Genomic DNA, 18,373 nt, shown 5'->3' on the forward strand with positions numbered 1-18,373 from the left:
GAGATGGAAACAAAATACAGCCAAATTCAAGGCCAGACAGAAAAGCCAGAGGAGGCAAGTGCAGAAGAGAGGATGGTTGTGTTTCCTGCTGTGCTTCCTTCCTTCTCTTACAAGGAAGTATACTAGCAAAAATAGTCCCCTCAGTCTAAAAATAGAGGTTTGACACATGTTCTGTTTTATGCTTGGCTGTTGCAGTTGTAACAGTCAAAATGAAAGCACAGACCTGGAGTGCAAGGAAATGTAGGATATTTGCTGGGTTAGCAGCTCTGTGTGTTTGGGGCCATTTCAAAGTGTGTGAAGGAGAATAAAAAAAGGCAGTTAAACAGCAGGATAGGGAAAATCATCATCCACTTGCCCTAGAGAGGTATGTCTTTGCTTCTGGGGAGCTGAGTTGAGATTCAGTTTTGCATTTAGCACTCCTAGTTGGTACTGCTTAGATACAGCCAGAGGTTGGTAACTCTGTGAGCTGTAAAGGTTGCACTGAAAAAAAAGCTGTGCTCTTTGGGTTTTTCATCTGTAACAAGATTTTATTCCCCATAATGTTGGGAGCTGGGTTTTTTTTTCACAGCAAGTGTAAATAGAAATGTGTATAATAACTGACTAATGCCAAATTCAGTCTTTAATCCTGGTCATGAGGACCACTCGTCACAAGCTGCTGGTCATCTGAATCCTGTAAAATGTAACAAAAAGAGAATCAGACTTGAACATTGCATTAAGAAGCAAAAGGAACCTTTTGGCAGCTTTGTCCATGCAGATGGCAGAGTTGGCCCCGGACATTTTTTCCCCAAACAAGTCTTTTTACTGGATGCAAAAAAAAAAAAAAAAAGGGTGTATTTTGATTTTAGACTCTGCATTTTTATGAGGTGCTGCTCAGTTGGACCATGGAAGCTATTCAGATACTCTGGCTTTACTCAATCTCTCCTTCCCTTGGTTCCCAGCACTCTCCCCATTGTGTTTCAAATTCTTTCTAGTGCTAGCATGGCACTCAGCTGTATTTGCAGCGGGAAGACATGAAGAGACACAATTAGAAGGTTTTAAAAGTGTTTATAGTCATGTCACTGTCCATCCAGCAGCATTTCAAGTCCAGTTCAATTCAGCTGCCTTTGAAGATGGACTTGGACACAACTGTAGACCTCAGTCTCAGTTTTGCTGTGAGACAACCCAATTTCAAGCAGTGGTGAGACAGGAAAGTCAGGAACTTAAATGTTGTTTTCTTGACTTAATTTTTTTCAGACTAGGCATTTTCCTTTCATTAAGTCATTCCCTCTTACCATTATATTAGTAGTTTCTCAATCTCCAACCAAAAGGAACACTTACTGAGAAAAGGTCATAAGTAGCTTCTGGTGGAGTCAGTGCAGAAGAACTTTCATACGAGGGGTTGGTGATATTTGAAGGCTGTGAATTGTCCAGTGATGTTGTGTTATGGTCATCTTTTGACTATGCAAAAACACACAAACCCACTTAAAATTCATCCTCTTCTTCCAGTGCATTAAGTGGAGCATTTAAGCTTCACTACCAACTGGTGCAGTGCTGAGACTGAACTGGTTTTATCATCTGAATAAACATCTACAGGCACAACCTGTGTTTTGGGTTATATTATCTCCGGGCACTTAACACTGGTATCTTTTTTCCCTTCTCTTCTTAAAGAATGGGAGAGAAAGTGCAGCCCTGACATCGTTCCTGGGGTAAAAAGTACTTGCTTGGTCCTGAGCTCTGTCATGGCAACAGCGTAAAAATCATAACTGGATTGGAAATCCAGTTATGATTTATGTCTTTTCCAATCACAAGTGGATTGAAAAAGACCTCCAAGATCATCAAGTCCAACCCTACTGTGGTTACTAGACCATGGCATTAAGTGCCACATCTAGTCTCATCTTCAAAACCTCCAGGGACAGTAAATCCACCACCTCCCTGGGCAGCACATTCCAATGTCTGACTACTCTCTCTGTAAAAAAATTTAAAAAATGTCTTCCTAATACCCAACCTAAATCTCCCCTGGCAGAGCTTGAGTCTGTGCCCTCTTGTCCTCCTGCTGGTTGCCTGGGAGAAGAGACCAACCCCCACCTGACTCCATAAGGTCTCCCCTGAGCCTCCTCTTCTCCAGGCTAAACAATCCCAGCTCCCTCAGCCTCTCCTCATAACACTTGTGCTCGAGTCCCTTCCCTGCACCCATTACTCTTCTCTGGACCCACTCCAGCACTTCTCTTGGCTCTTGGATTCTGTGTTTTGTTTCTAGAAGATGATTCACATTACATGCAGGGGCTAGAACAGGAAGGGATTTGTTTACTTCTAGGTAGACTTCCATTTGGATTGGTTCTTGTGTATTTTCTAACATGATTTTGGTCATTCCCTGTCTCTGAGTAGTTTGGTTGTTGCTGGTTGGTTCCTTCCCAATGTGATGCTATGTGGTGCTAGCTAAGTTAGTGAAGAGAAACCAAGCAAGTCAAGGGAAAACAGGACTGCGATCCTGAAGTAATTTCAATTTGTTTGTCTTTTGAATCCAGACTTTTTCCTATCAAACCTTTCAGCCTCCAGAGCAACAAAATTATTAGCAATGCCATGGAGGAGAACCACTTCAGTGGTTACAATTACCTGCTGCCTCAAGGGTGAGCTTTCAGGTGAGAAAGACTTCTGTGCTAGTGTGGCATAGTTAGATAAGCTTTTGGCCAGTCCTTGGTATTGGGAGTGTCTGTATGTGCAGGAGCCCATCAGGCACCCTGGGTAGAGAGGTCTGAGGGCAAAGGTAAGCTCATGCCCAAGACAAATGTGTCAATCTTTCTTGCTTTCTCTGTGGTTTAGTCTGAACAGCTCTAGTGGGAAGGGACCAGGAATGTTCCTGGGTTGTGAGTTTGGGAGGTGCAGTGGGTCTGGAGAAGTGTTGCCCCTGCTGCTTTATGTTCCTGTCTGCCACCTACCTTGAAGTGCTGGAAGCCAGTGTTTCTCTTCCTGAACCTGAGGTAAGAATATCCAATAAGAGCCACAATTCCAATAACTAGACATATGCCAAAGAATATTCCTGTCCCAGTGCTGGTGTGGAGAGGAGCCTGGAAGCAAATGAGAGGGTGAATGAACTATAGATGGGCACTGGGCACTTTCCAGCACCCAAGAACATGCAGTGTCCCTTTGAAGAATGCCTAAGAGAACTTTTCTGGTCAGGTTTTCCAAAGTAGCAACAGGGGCTACAATGAGGCTGAGACGTCCTTGGCCTGAGGAGGAGAAATGGGTAACAAATTTGCTGGAGCAAATTTGTAAACCCATCCAAACTCTAAAGGGCTCTGGAGGGGTTCAGGCTTATTCTCCACTGCTTTGTGCACTGGCAAGGTGTTGGTTATTGCCAGCCATGCCATCCTTAGAGCCCTGCTTATCAAGGCTCAAATCAAACTGCATGTGAGACCTAGAACCATCCCATCCCAGGTCAGAGAGACTGTAGGCTGTGAGAGGGTTGTGGGGCTGAGCTCAGGTCTGCCAGTAGCCCAAGATATGCTTTCTGTAGGTCTTTTTGCCCCAACACATGCAATGCCTTTATCCTGTAATCATTCTTCAGTCAACCAAGTAAAATACCAATCCATGAGACCATATGACTTCTATAAATATGTAGGAATGAAAATTCACACATGAACTAGCTTTAATCTAAAGGGGAGAAATACTTCTAGACTCTGACTTTGGTTTGTCTTCTGCAGTTCTGTGGCCTGACATGGGGTGTCAGGAAGGTGAGTGAGAGTTTGGGGCCATGATAAACTTTAGTGATCCCCAGGCCTGCAGCCACTCAGGGCTGAAGTCTCCCCAGAGCACTGTGCTCTTTGCTGACATCCCAGGGGGTAAGGATGGTCTAGAAATGGGTAGTTTGTTATTGCTTTTCCACATGATGCCTTAGCACCTCCTGCCTAGGAAAAAAATTCCTAAACTTACCCTGAGAAAAGTAATCACATTGTTGTCTTAATAGATAAGCTCTCTTCACTTATATTTCTAGAAAACAAAGTCATTTATGTGGTGCAGCTGAACAGATAAATATTAGAAGACATAGTTGTCCTCCAGGATGTGAAAGGTATTACAAGGACTGTAATATGCTGCTGTAGGAATGACAGAAATTGCCTCTTATTTTGAACCATTTTCAGGCAGTTATTTATGATTTTATCCAAGTGTGTCATTTCCTACTCCTGAGGATTGTAGGCTGCAAGAAGTTCTTGAGAACAGGTGCAGGTGTTACTGTGCTCCTAGGTGGTTTGTAAAGGAGAAAGTGTTTCTTAAAGCAAAATGAAGGGGAGAAATAGGGTATCAATGGGATTAACCTTGTGGCCCAAGGAGGTGCTGTATAACTGGGACCTCTACAGGAATTCATGCAGGCAAAAATTACCTATTTTCCACACCCCCTTGTTGCTTTGGATAGGAATGAACACTAAGGCAAGGGTAAACAATGTTCCTCAGAAGCTTGAATGATCTTCTTGGAATGAAGCTTTATTACACACATGGGCTCCATTTGGAATATGCTTCACTGGCACCTTGTTTTCAACTTCTAATTCACTTTGAAAGTAACCTTATAGGCCAGAAACTGCATGTATGGCAGGGAAACTGGGAATATATAGGTGTCATCAATGGGTTTAGCATGATATAAGCCATAGCCACCTTCCACCATCCCAAAAAAATAAGTCACTGTGTACTTACAGGTGCTGGTGGAGCCTTTAAAGGCTCTGAAATGATGTGGATTATCCCGTTGGAAGCAATTATATCCCATTCAACAATAGCACTTCTGTCCACATACCGGATCTCGCTCTGGCAGGAAAGAGAAGAATGAGAGCTGAGCTTTGAACCTGCTCCCTTTGGGACTGAAATCAACAGTGAGACTATTTCCCCACCTCAGTTACACAGAGGAAAACACATGGGGACTTACACTGCTGCCTCCTTGGGCATCAGCCTGGGATGGTCCCAGGCTGGTTGTGGTTCTCCTGGTGCATGACATAGCCATCACCATCACTTGCATGTTGCCTTCAGGCATTGCTCTGGCCGTTGTTTTTGCTTTCTTTTTTCTTTTTCAGTCAAGATTTTTGTAATGTTTATGGAATTGCCAAGTCATACCTAGGAGTGCTGTGACTCCTGGGTGCCAGGCATCTGCTTTCTGTGCTCAGGGTGCCACTGGGACAGTTAGCTGGGTCAGCACTGATGAGCAGTCACTGCCCAAAATTTATTTGATGGGACTATGTGGCAGCTTACAGGAAAGGACAGAGGATAGGATCAGTCACTGCCACCTCACACATCTCTAAACTCTGCTGATAATGGGGAGTCTTTGACTGCTTCAGGCTGGTCCTGAGTCTCCCCAGCGCATGTTTGTGTTTTGGGATAGTAGGTTCATGGGCATCTGCACTACTGCAAACTCTGCTTTCAACTGCATTCTAGCAAAGTGGTTTCTCCTTGGTGAGCAGAACCAGGAGCTGCTGCCTGCTCTTGCCACTGGCTTGAGGAGGTTTGCTGCTGCTGGAGTATATAGCCACTTGCTGTGGCCAAGGAGCAAGGGGCTTGGTGTAGTGGCAGTGAAGAGCAATGTGGGAGTCACCTTGAGTTCTCTTACTTCTCCCTCACCCTGTGCTGCCCTGCCAGAGTCCTGGGAAAAGCTTGGGGGCTCCAACTGGGTGTGCTGGGACAGGTGTGTGCTTAGACAGGGTGGGAGCATGTGTGGAGAGAGGATCCCACCCTCTGTTCCACCCTGGTACCCTGCTGAGCTTTACTGCAGCTGGATGAACTGAGGACTTGCCCAGGTTCTCCAGGGACGAGGATCATCAACAAATGTCTAACCAGCTGTGAAGGGCAGAAACAAGATGTGTGTTATTTGGCTCAGAGCCTCTTCTTGGCAGCTTTTGAAGCAAGGAGGTGTTTTTTTTTGTTTTTTTTTTTCCAAGGAAAATGTCTTCTAACTCAACAAAGCAAAGTGATGCAAAAGAGCTCCTAGCATGCTAATGAGTGATACAGGTAAGCCTTGCACTGGTGCACCTGATCTTTCTGAAGGATACACTTTCTTAATGTGATTACTGGGTTTGCAGTATAAGGTGGCTTTAAACATATCAGTGGTAATTCTTATGCCAAACGGGTTTCTGAAAGAAGAGGAAGTGGCAAAGGCAATCACTTGTGCACCTCTTCCTGCAGTACCTAGTTCCTCCTTGTTGCTGCCCATGAAAATCCCCTTTCCTCCCCAAGGTTGGTATGTTTGGCACTCAACTTCCCTTGGGTCCAACACCATTCTCTAGCGCATGTTTTAGCTGCAAGCCCACAGAGGCAGGTGTTCTTATTTATATATTTAACTACACAGCATCACCCACAGCAGAGTTCCAGCCCTGATCTCAGAGGCTGCTGTCACAGAGGTAATTTGGAACACTTGGGCAGTGAATATTTCCTCAACAACAAATGAGAAGTCGGGTGTGCATTCCCATCAAGTGTCAAAAACCACTTTCCATTTCCAAAAGAGCATATAAATTTTTGTATTTTAAACCCACTATCAAACTGCTCTCCAGTTCAGTGTGTCACCTCTGACAGGGGATAGCATAAGAGGTGGAAAAAGTACGAAGGTGGGAAATTTCTTGCGAAGTTACCTGTTCAGCTGTGGGAAGTTGATGTTTCTGGACCCTGGTGTTTGTAATGAGGAGTTTTTCCCCTAGATGAGTTACAAGAGTGGTTCCATTGGACAAGTCCTCATAAAACATTATATTGGCATTAGATAAATGGTACTCAATGTCTCTCCCAGAAAGTGTCTGCAAATTACAGCAAAATACAAGAGTGTTAATGGATCTCATTAATTCTCTAACCGCCTGTGACCTTTTTCCCTCTCTTCTAGTAATGCTGCAGCAAGTGCAGCAGCACTAGAGGCTCTTGGGAAACCTGGATGTGAGCAGTGGGACCTTCTGTCCCTGCTGGCCTCTGATAGCTGCATACAGCAGGCAGTCCCTTAATTCCACTGGGACAAAGCATTTTATTCTGTTGAATGATGGCCTGATGAGTCTCAGAAATATTCCAAACAGCTTGAAGATGTAACCCAGTGCACAAACTCATTGAATTGTTTGAAGCAATGTTTGATTGAAGGAAGGAAGGAATGAAAGAAAAAAAAGGGATAAGAATAGAAATGAAGTTAGGAACAGATGCCTTTAATGTAGTTGTAGGAAATTCCAAAGCTATACACTGTTTTCTTCAAAGAGCTGTGCTTGATGTTAATAAGCAAGAACAGACTTCATCTCAGGCAGACTCCTTCATAACTGGGTAACTAAAATCCCTGATGGAAAAGTCTCTGTAGTGACTTGAACACTCGACAACCTTGCACTCCTAACCAAGGGTGGGAAATGGAAACATTGCCCTTGTTTCTTTCAGGAGCAGAGTTTACACTCTGGGGTTGCACAGCAGTCTTGCTATCTAAGATTGGGTTTTTTAAAACTTAAATTTCACTGGGCTGCAGAACCCCATAATGGCTGCGTAAAAAGTGTTTATAAAACTAGGAAGGAAAAAACCTCAAACTACCCCTGACCTCATTCTCCTTGAACCCGCTGTCGTTCGGAGCAAAGAGAGTGCCACGTGCTGAGAGGTCTGTGAGGTACCGCAGGAACTCCCTTCCCCTCCTGGAGCTGTTGGAGTAAGCCATGATGTCCTATGCAGAAATGAAATCCAGCTTTACTAAAAAGCAATTTTATGCTCCTGTGTGGGGAGCAGAAGAGATGAGACCACATAAATAATGACAAAAGAACTTCTTGTTATTAGCCATGAAGTGCAGTGACATTGCAAAGGAGTTTTTATTCAAACTGCAGCTTTAGCTGCTGATATGATGAGCATATCTGAAAGTGAATAGAAGGATTTTATAGAATTTTAGGGATTGGAATGGACCTTACAGATCATCTAGTCCCAACCCCCTGCCCTGAGCAGGGACACCTCCCACCAGAGCAGGTTGCTCAAGGCTTCATCCAGCTTGGCTTTGAACAATGCCAGGGTTGGGGCAGCCACAGCATCCCTGGGCAACCTGTGCCAGTGTCTCACCACTCTCACAGGGAAAAACGTCTTCCTAATATCTAACCTAAATTTCCCTCTTTCAATTTGTCCCCATTGGCCTTTGTCCTGTCACTGCAGCTCCTAACACAGATTTCCTCTTCAGGTTCCCTGAAGCTCCTTCAGCTCCTGGAAGGTGCTCTGAGGTCTCCACATAACCTTCTTTTCTCCAGGCTGAGCAGCCTCAACTTCCTCAGCCTCAGCATCAGGGGAGATGCTCCAGTCCTCTTATGAACCTCATGGCCTCCTCTGGACTTCATTTGGGCCCTTGTTGCCTCTGAGGCTGTTTATACATGTAATGCCTTTCCAAGTAGCAGCAAGGAAAGGACCACTTTAGTGTTTTGCCTTTCCCCAGTAACAATTCAATAAAGCACCAAAGCTACCCATGATGCTTGAAAAGCAGGACTATCTGTGCAAAGAATCTCCTTTAAGCTAAAGCTGCACCAGCATTTTAATTCCAAATGAATTTTAGAAACCTGAAACCTCTTTGGAGCAAGTAATGAAAAAAACCAGTAAGCAAGTTCTGATTTTGATGGTGCAGATTATCCCACTTTGCCTTGTTTCACCCATGTGTTGTGGTTAGCTGTGTTTGCTGTGCTGGTAAAACAAACACTGAGGTCCAACCCACAGAGCCTGCTTGACTCTGTGTCCCCAGCTGAGCAGAGAACCAGTCACGAGCCATACCGACAAGAAGTTTGTCAGTGTTGGGAAGGACATCAGCACTTGCAGCAAGTTCCCACTGCAGGAGAAGCCATCCCCCACGTAGCCTGGCTTGCAGGTGCAGTTCACCTCTGAAAGGTACAAACACGGATAGCTGTATGGGTAAATGCTCTTCCTGAGAAGGCTTTAGGCTGCTCTGTGCCTGGAAATCAACTTGCAGGAAATAGATTAGTGGGTTTTTTTTAAAGTTAAAAAGAGGCAGTCTCTTGCAGTGTTACCTAGCAGCCCATAACTAAAGGAACCAAAATCCAGGCTGCTGCTCCCCTTTCTTTCTCTGCTGCTCCTACCCTGCAGAGGGACCCTCTTACCTTTTTCTCTGTAGCAGAAAACATCCCAGGTTTCACTCAGATTGACTCTTCTCCCATAGTCCACAATGCCGACGTATCCAGAGCCACAGTTTGGGGAGGAGAAGCCGGTTGGGTAGCCCACTCTTTCTCCATCTAGCCAGCCAGCAGCACACAGGTGGTACCTTGCCTGTGGTCAACACAGCCATAAGGGAATAAAACCAGGGGAAGTGGTGGGGACAGGGCAATGAGTGAAATGAGCAATCCCCCCCCATGGAGCTCAGGCAGCACCTGCCCTGCCAGGACTCTCTCTGTGAGTCTGAGGAGCCTCTGTCCACCCATCTGTCCTGCAGCCTGTCCAGTGCTGAGCTCAGACTGGGACCCTTCTGAAAGTCACCGTCTCCCTGTACACACCAATAGAGCCTTGCCTGGAAAAGCTTCCCTGAGCACAAAGCTGGGCGAATACCGCAGGTGAGCGTGGAAGCTAAAAGTGATGTGCAATTCCATTGTGTGCCAGGTCACCTTTTGGCAGTGTGGGAAAGGCTGACAAACCAGCTCAACACAGAAGGTGAGTCACCAGGAGGGCTGGAGCCAACCCCATTGCTGATTTTGCTGCTTCAAGGGGCACAGGGAACCTGCAGCTCTGGCTGCAATCAGGAGCTCCTTGGGCAGCATCAAGAGTTCTGTGTGCTGGCTGTGGTCCAGCCTCACACCTTGCTAAAGGTGTCTCTAAATGGTGAGTGTTTTCTTTCATCCACAGGTGGCAAGAAGCCAGAAAGAGTCAGTCAGTCTGACCCACTCCTCTAGCACAAGTTTTACACGACCAGGACGTGATTCTCACCCCACTGGCATCAGCCATGTGTTGTCTGTAACACACTCAAGGAAAAGGATATGGAAATGGGTTGCTAACAGTATTTGGGGAAAAGGTTTCTGGAGACTTACTTGAAAGAAATAAATGAATCTAAACATAATTCTGACATGTGCATTTCTTTAAGAGGTGCTAATAAGTAAATCCCCTATGAAAATACTCTGAAAGTCTGACTCCATCACTCACTCCAATGTCACTGGAAACAAGAACTTGGCAAGTGGTTTTTGGGCTGTATGAGCAGGCATGAAACCAATAAAGAGTCTGAAAACTGCTCCCAGCCAAACATCCCCTGGGGCATGGGGGAGGAAAGGAGTGAAAATGAAGCACAGAGCAGCTCCCTTGCTTCTCTGTCTGCATTTATGCTGTGCCTAAGCCCACTCTGGGGATCTCCTCCTGCAGAGAGTCTACCTCACCTTCTGTGCGTACAGCAGCTGGTTGTAGGTAGCAATGGTGGCTGACTCATTGGCACAGGCCTCCTTTGCCTTCTCATAAGTCATTTTGTACTGTCCTTGTGGGGATCTCAAGTGGAAAACGCCAACTGTGGTATCTGCAAAGAGAGAGAAGCAGCTCTTCTTGAAGGGATGTCTGTGTTTGGATGCAGTGAGCTGTGCCATACAAGACCCTGACAGGCTTGAGAGGTGGGCCAATGCAAACCTCACGAAGTTTAACAAAATGAAGTGCAAGGTCTGGGCCGTGACAATCCCAGGCACAGCTACAGGTTGGTTGGGGAAGTAATTGAAACCAGCAGTGGGGAGAAAGACTTGGGAGTGACAGTGGATGAGAAGCTCCCCATGAGCAGCAGTGTGAGCTCAGCCCAGAAAGCCAATGGAATCCTGGGCTGCATCCAAAGGAGTGTGGGCAGCAGGTCAAAAGAGGTGATTCATCCCCTCTACTTTGCTCTTCTGAGACTCCACCTGGAACACTGCGTGCAGTTCTGGTGTCCTCAACATAAGAAGGACATGGAACTGTTGGAGCAAGTCCAGAGGAGGCCACAAAGTTGATCAGAGGACTGGAGCACCTCCCCTAAGAGGACAGGCTGAGGAAGTTTGGGCTGTTCAGCCTGTGGAAGACCGTGTGGAGAGCTCAGAGCAACTTTTCAATATTTGAAGGGCCTACAAAGAGCTGGAGAGGGACTCTGTGTTAGGAACTGTGATGACAGGACAAGGGGTAATGGGTTCAAACTGAAGGATGGAAAGTCTAGGTTGGATGTGAGAAAAAAGGTTTTTACTCTAAGGGTGGTGAGACACTGGCACAGGTTGCCTAGGGATGTGGTGACTGCCCTGACTCTGTTGGTGTTCAAGGCCAGACTGGATGAAGCCTTGAGCAACCTGATCTAGTGAGGAGGTGTCCCTGCCCAGGGCAGGGGTTTGGTACTAGCTGATCTGTAAGGTCCATTCCAACCCTTGAATTCTATGATTCTATGAAATAGCCATGAGTGTTACAAAATGTCCTTAGAACTGGTTGATCCTTTAGGAGTAACGTTCCTACCTGGAATGCCCTCCACTGTTGCCTTATAAATCTGGTGTTTCAAGGTATGTAAGCACACGTTCAAACTGCAATTTTATTGTTCCAAGGGATCATAGGTAGAAGGCTGAGTGAGCTTACAGATCCACTGGCCTCAGTGCAGTGGCACAGGGATGATGGTGTGCATGGACTGCCATCCTCACCTTGGAAGTGGAGGTCAGCACAGTCAGCATCTGGGTGGCACTGTCCGTTGTCTTGCAAGCAGCGATCAAGGGGAAGCTGCATCACAGAGCAGTTCAGCCCATCACCAATGTAGTTCTTTTTACATTCACACTTGCGTTTATCCTGGTCAGGGAGAGGATGAAAGAGGCAAAACCAAGCACTTAGCTGACATAAAACTGGTATTTCAAGCCACATTCTAAACTGATGGTAAAAATTCACTTGAGACAAGTGGCGATGGACCCAGGAAAGTTGCTACAACTAAGTGAAACATTCATACACATACTTGGGTGCTTTGCTGAATTAACATCAAAGCATAATTTTGTCCACAAAGCTAACGACTGGAGAGTTATATGACATATAATTTACTAAAAATGGATGGAAAACGTATCAAAATTCTATTTAAATGACTGGGCATGGAAGCATGAAAGAAATTTAACAGTCCAAGGAGCCCTATAAACCAAACAGGAACTGGTATCACCCAGGGATTTTGGTGGTTACAGCCCAGACAGGCTTTTCTAGATCACTTCTGGAAGGCACATCAGGCAAGACAGCAAAATGGAATGGACTGGTGATCCCAAAAGCACTAGGACAAATGCTAGATCAAGTCATTGGCACAAGTTTTCCTTAACCACATTGACCATGCAGGCCATGAAATTTGTATCATGTGGCTGCAGAGCTTTTAAGCTGAGTCACACCGACCAAGTGACACTATTATCCCAGCTGTCCCTGTGTTTACCTTCCAAAATGTATTTAGTTTTGCTCCAACAAACTCCCATTGCAAATAAGGGCATCTAGCTGGGAAGAGCTAAGAAGGGGACAGAAACATTATGTCTGCAAATTTATCCCATCTGCTGCACTACCCAATTCCCCAGAACAAAGCTGCCAAACTGTTTCTCACCCTTCAGCTGAAAGGAGACCAAACTGATGTGGAAAGTAGATAGAGCTAAGTAAAGGTTGTTTTGGAAAACAGGGATTTAGAGAGGTACAGAGTGTGATCCAGCCAGGGGAATGACTCCTGCTGGCACGAGGGAGAAACACCTCAGACTTCTCTGCTGGGAACTGAAATCATTCAACTTACAGGTCCTATGACAGTGCAAATGGCATGCTCGTGGCAGCCTCCATTGAACCCATCAGCACAAGGATTTCTTGGAAGGCATGTAAACCCATCTCCCTTGTATCCTTTCTGGCAGCTGCAGAGGACTTTCACCCCCAGCTGTGTGCACTCCGCTGCCTTGTGGCACCCACCGTTGTTTTGTTTGCAAAGATCTGCAGCTGTGTGGGGAAAAGAAAACAGGTGAGTAAGGCCTGCTTTTAAAGAGGATGTGCTTCATAAAGACAAACCATCTCCAGTTCTTTCAAGGTGCACTAAGAATTCTAGAATACGTGTTTGGGGAAAAAAAAGCTGTTTCCATTTCCTGAGGCATTACTGGATCTCTGTGAAGGCTATGCTTTAGTATTCTGAAGACCTTGTCAGGATGTTCTTGATTAGAATCATAGAATCAATTGGATTGGAAAAGACCTCAAAGATCATCGAGTCCAACCCTAAAGGAGACATGGCATCACCCTGCAGGCTTCTGCCCAGGTTGACTTTGGAAGATGCAAGACACCTGGCTGAGAAAGAACAACTGTTTCTGCAGCAACGCTAGTGGGGAACTGTCTTGCCTAAAGTCATCAAAGAAAATCATAGATTCATTTAGTTTGGAAAAGACCTTTGAGATCATTAAGTCCAGACATAAGTCCTGTAAGGGAAACCCTGCTTTAAAACCCTGATTGAAGTGCACTTCTTGCTCATACTCCTGCTGGTTAAAGCCTGGAGAAGTCAATCTCCTGATTTTGGAAATCTATTCTCTACATATCCTAAATTTGCTTCACATGCTGCACTGTGGAAGTTTTTAGGTTTGCTAGGCAACATTTGATACTGGACAGTAACTGCTTGCGCATGAGCAAGAGGGAAAAACCTTCTTTGTTGCTGTGAGTGGGAAAGGGAGCTCACCTGTGCACGTGATCCCATCCCCGTTGTACAATGGCTTGCACTGGCACGTGCTGTTCTCTGTGCACACAGCGTGGGCAGAGCAGCTTGGGGAACACACTGGCGGCAGAGCTGCAGGGAAGGCAGAACTGCTGGAATGAGAGAGCTCTTTGTATTGCAATGCCCTTGTTTCCTGCAGAAGGAGAAGCTCGCATACCAGTCTTGCTAACTGGAAAACCTGTAAGAGTATATTTTTTTTTTTGGACTGCTTAGCTGTCGGGTGAGACCTTCATGCAACCCAAAGCCTATTCACAGGGGAGGGAGAAACTCCTATTCCCACATCACAAATGAGGAGACAGTGGGGTGAATGGACTTGTTCTCAGTGCAGAGATGAGTCCCTTAGAGCTCTTTGATGGCTCCTGACATGTTTTAACCCTTTCTCTCTCTTATCTGTGGAAACCCTTTGCTGAATTGTAAGTGCTTTCAACAAGTAGCTCCATGGGACAGTATCTGGCGAGAGGAGGCAGAGACCTAGCTTGGTTTCACACAGCCTGCCAGTCCATCCTGTTTCACAGAAACATCGTCCCGTCCCTGAATGTCCTTCATCACACTGCCCGTTGTTCTTGCATTCGCAGGCTGGAAAAGAAACACAGAGACAACACCTGCAAAGCTGCTGTTGGGAAAGGGGAAATTTTTCTTAAGAGAAAAATCACCCAGACTGTCAGTTTAGATACAGTATTATCCAGCAATAATTTTGATGAGTCTAACCAGGTTTTTTCACCATGAGGCCAGTCAAGCAGAGGACCAGACTTTCTAGAGTGGCTGAGCAATCTCCTTGGAGGTTTTTTGCAAATCCCAACAGGATAAATTCTGAACAACATGAGCTCAGGACTGACCCTGCTCTGAGAAGGCTGTTGGGCTAGAGACCGTCTGAAACCCCTTCCAATCTGAATTATCCTGTGGTCCTATTATTGATAACTGGCATTAGTGCAATGTGCCTCTGAAAACGAGTGTTGATCTGCACTGTTTATATTATGGTATGCTATAAAATGGATAAATTGCAGGTATATATAATCCTGAACATTGGTGTCCAAGTCTGTTGTCTTGCCTACACCCCAAGAATATCTAGCCTATAACCCTCCATCTTATGTGCCTCAGGACCAGTACGTGTGCAGAGGGTTAGGAGGGAAGGGTTAATGTTTGGAGTTTATCTGAAGGCTTTATGTCAGGAAAACCTTTAAGTTTAGAGGGTGATATTGATCCTGATTCCACCTAGTTTACATTTAATACCACAGGGAAGGGGATTATGTGAGCAGTTGCTTGGTTGTCTCTCTTCACACACTGCCTTCCTCTCAATGTCCTCTTTCTTCTCTGCAGAATTAGTGCATGGCCTTGGCCTCCTGCAATCCTTGAGGAACCACATTGCTAAAATGCAGTCTTAAGCTTTAGAGGGATAGGGGAGAAGTTTGTGCTGTAGTTAAAAACACTTGTTGCTGGAAGTTCTGCCTCTAAGAGTAGGAGGTGTTGTGCAGAGACAGCTGCAGCAGCTTGTGCCTCCTCCCATACCTTCTCCTCCTCCCTTCTGGGACCTTGTGCCATCCCTCCATGTGAGGAGGCACACAGAAAAATTTTGGTGCACGTGGGAAGCATCTCTTGGCTTACTCAAACTCATGGCTGCCAAAATAGTTTAGTCTTGACATGGGCATCAATATGGAAAGGAAGCTCAAACGTACGACGGCAGCTGAAGCCATATCTGCCTGGCAAACACAGCTCACACGCAGTCCCATTGAAGCCACTGTGGCACTGGCACTCTCCTGTCCCGGTGTATCCCTCGTCACAGGAGCCGTGGTTATTGCATGGAGTCTCTGAGCCCCCTGGGCAAGCTGAAAGGTTTAAAAACAAGATTAAAAGGCTCTTTAGCTCAAGTGCATGTTTATTCATTGTCAGTGTTGCTTATTTACTGTTCTGTAAAAACCACTGAACAGGGAAGTGCCTCTAAATGCACCTCTGCTGAGGCGTGTTAAAGTGTCTGTGACACTTGTGACTACTGCAAAGCCATGTGATCTAAATTCCTTGACACACTTTTACAGCTCCTGTCAGAAAGGTGTTGCAGACCCTTCCAGCCCTGAGTTGTGGTTGCTGTTACCTGTCTGCTTGCTCATTCAGACACCTCTATGAGTGGCACTGCCCAGACTCTGCCCAAATTGAGCCTTTGCTTGTGCATCTCTTAGTGCCTACATACAGTCCTGGTGAGCCCAAAAGGAGGCTCAGGCTGAGCTGGGATTTGCATGTGTTTTTCTGTGAAACTGGGACAGAGCAAGCTGGCAGGGCTATGTGTCAGTGGACCTGTCTGCCAGTAGAGATCCTGATCTGGATCCTGACCTGGGTCCTGACCCTATGTGCCTCAGTACTGTTCCCTTACAAGGGCTGACAGGTGAACAAGCCGTTTGTTAGTGTCTGCTAAAACCCAGCAGAGATAAAGCCTCCCAAACTGTCTCACACCTCTTCAGAACTACTTTTTCTGAGCTTACTTTGCTGGTGTGTGAACTTGCAAGTGGCTGAGCAATCATGTACTGTGTCTCAGGTCTGTGCTTATCGTGTCCCTGTGGTGAACCTGATGTCTGTCTGTGTTTAAAGGACTCTCAGCTGGTGACCAATTTTGACTCATTAGGGTTGTTTAGGGCAGGACAAGCTCAACTCTCTACAGCATTCTCTTTGCTGCTACCATGGAGTTTAGAACTTGCTGCAAATGTGTAGAAGAGATTTGGAGTGGAAAAGCAAACATTTTCCTTGATCTTCAGCTCTTGCAACCAAGTTGCCCTATCTTGCAGCTGGTCCCTCCTCATGCCCCTTATCCCAGTTCTCCCAGTTCAGCCTGGTGGGCACTGCACAGCTGTACTGGGGGAGGCCACAGACCAGCAGTGTGGGAGGGAATCCTACCTTGGCAGTCTGGCCCGAAGTAGCCTTTGCAGCACTTGGCTGTGTGGATGACCATGGAGCAGTTCCTACGGCAACCATCCCTCCTCAGCCCGTAGGACTCATAGGTGCACCCATGGATTCCTTCCTGGGGATCACATGTGCCAGCACAGAGAGGAGAGTGGGGGAAAACACAGGAAGATGAATGCTGTGTAGGCTTGGATTTTTTGACTCTTTAAATCACAGATTCTGGTGTACATTGAATCAAAATGTGATGTGTGAAGAGTGTGGGTGCAAGACCTTCCCCATCTCTTTGATCCCTGAGATTCTAAGCACCATTAAGGAGAGTGGAGTTGCTGCTTTGAAGTCTATCAAAGCACTTGCTACAGTGGATGCTGTGCAAGACCAATAATCATCCCCCACCACCAGCACCTGGGTGTTTGCCCAGGGACAGCTTTGTACTTGAGGATTTATGGCATCACTTAACAGTGCCAAGGTTTCTCTTCATACTTATTCCAAGAAACTTTTACTAGTTTGCTTGTGTGAAGTGCAGAGAAGAGCAGGTTAGACTGCTTAGGTGAAAGATTTGAATGTATTACCTTTGGTTTTGTCCCTGGAGGGCATTTGGAGGTACTCAAACAGCTAACACAAAGCCCCTGTGGTACAAAATGGAAAAGAAAAAGAAAGTATATTAAAATATAGGCTACAAAAGGCTATTTGACATGGGCAAAATGTCTGTTTTATGAGAACAGCAAATACGAGCAGAGGTAAGGTTTACTAGAGAAAGATTTGAAAAGCTCTGGAGAAACAAGGGAGGAGAATGACAGCAAAAATGTTGCAATAATTTAGTGCCTCAAAATATAAGAAAACCATTTTGATACCAGAATATAAGTTCTGGAAGAAGAAACATTTTGCTCTGGATTTAAAGAAGCAGAGAAGAGGTGGTGAATATTCTTCCAACAAGTTTTGGCATGGAATGCATCAGGTCTGGATGTCTAATTTGGAGGAAAGATAAGTGTTTACTTCTCAGAAAGTGCTGACCAGATCTGAGGAAATTATATCTGTTTAATTTCGTTTAATAAAACCAGGAAAGAAAAAGTAACTTGAGCAGATGGTACAACTGTTGGTTTTATAACTGGAATATATATTCCAATAAGCATTTCCTAAGACTGACTACATGGATTATTTTTCACTTCTAGCTAATTTTTTTCATACATCCAAATTGAACTGAAGTAAATTTGGTCTTGAAACCATTTAAAAATGGCTTTGATTTATGGGACCCATCCAAGTTTACAGAGGAAACTTCCTCCACATTAACGATGTCTGTTCAGGTGTGTTAAGGGATATTCCTGTGAAAGCAAGCAATGTCAGAGACAAAGACAGACTAGTTCTCTATCTTGTGTCCTTCATACTCTGTACCACCAGGGTAGCAATTCTGTTTCTTTGTAATAGGGAACTCTGTAAATGCAAATCCATAGTGTGAACTTCTACTCATTCAAAAGCATGAGAGAAAGATTTCAGCAAGTTTGCGGATGACACAAAGTTGGGGGGGGAGTGTCAATCTGCTGGAAGGCAGGAGGGCTCTGCAGAGGGACCTGGATAGGCTGTAGAGATGGGCTGATTCCAATGGGATGAGGTTTAACAAGGCCAAGTGAGGTCCTGCACTTTGGCCAAAACAGCACTCCAGACTGGGGACAGAGTGGCTGGAGAGCAGCCAGGCAGAAAGGGACCTGGGAGTTTGGAGAGACAGAAAGCTGAACAGGAGCCAGCAGTGTGCTCAGGTGGCCAAGAAGGCCAATGGCATCCTGGCCTGGATCAGGAACAGCATGGTCAGCAGGACCAGGGAAGTGATTCTGTCTTTGTACTCGGTGTTGGTGAGGCCACACCTTGAATCCTGTGCTCAGTTCTGGGCCCCTC

The 18,373-nt window shown here is 45.7% G+C and overlaps 1 protein-coding gene across 1 annotated transcript in view; it reads right to left on the reverse strand.

Annotated features, from left to right (window-relative positions):
* Window positions 1-619: 619 nt before the first annotated feature.
* Window positions 620-18,373, reverse strand: part of STAB2 (stabilin 2) — a gene marked incomplete at its 5' end in the record, with an annotated part of 58,725 nt that continues 40,971 nt past the window's right edge. The window contains 16 exons of the mRNA XM_009075404.1: window positions 620-670; window positions 1,318-1,437; window positions 2,916-3,044; window positions 4,663-4,770; window positions 6,579-6,737; window positions 7,502-7,621; window positions 8,698-8,804; window positions 9,042-9,207; window positions 10,299-10,432; window positions 11,553-11,694; window positions 12,650-12,843; window positions 13,565-13,672; window positions 14,072-14,176; window positions 15,274-15,423; window positions 16,481-16,604; window positions 17,056-17,112. Coding sequence (XP_009073652.1) covers window positions 620-670; window positions 1,318-1,437; window positions 2,916-3,044; window positions 4,663-4,770; window positions 6,579-6,737; window positions 7,502-7,621; window positions 8,698-8,804; window positions 9,042-9,207; window positions 10,299-10,432; window positions 11,553-11,694; window positions 12,650-12,843; window positions 13,565-13,672; window positions 14,072-14,176; window positions 15,274-15,423; window positions 16,481-16,604; window positions 17,056-17,112 — 1,974 coding nt within the window. The remainder of the gene's footprint in view (window positions 671-1,317; window positions 1,438-2,915; window positions 3,045-4,662; window positions 4,771-6,578; window positions 6,738-7,501; window positions 7,622-8,697; window positions 8,805-9,041; window positions 9,208-10,298; window positions 10,433-11,552; window positions 11,695-12,649; window positions 12,844-13,564; window positions 13,673-14,071; window positions 14,177-15,273; window positions 15,424-16,480; window positions 16,605-17,055; window positions 17,113-18,373) is intronic.

This window comes from Acanthisitta chloris, unplaced genomic scaffold, assembly GCF_000695815.1.
Source record: "Acanthisitta chloris isolate BGI_N310 unplaced genomic scaffold, ASM69581v1 scaffold16245, whole genome shotgun sequence".
NCBI classification, from domain to species: Eukaryota; Metazoa; Chordata; class Aves; order Passeriformes; family Acanthisittidae; genus Acanthisitta; species Acanthisitta chloris.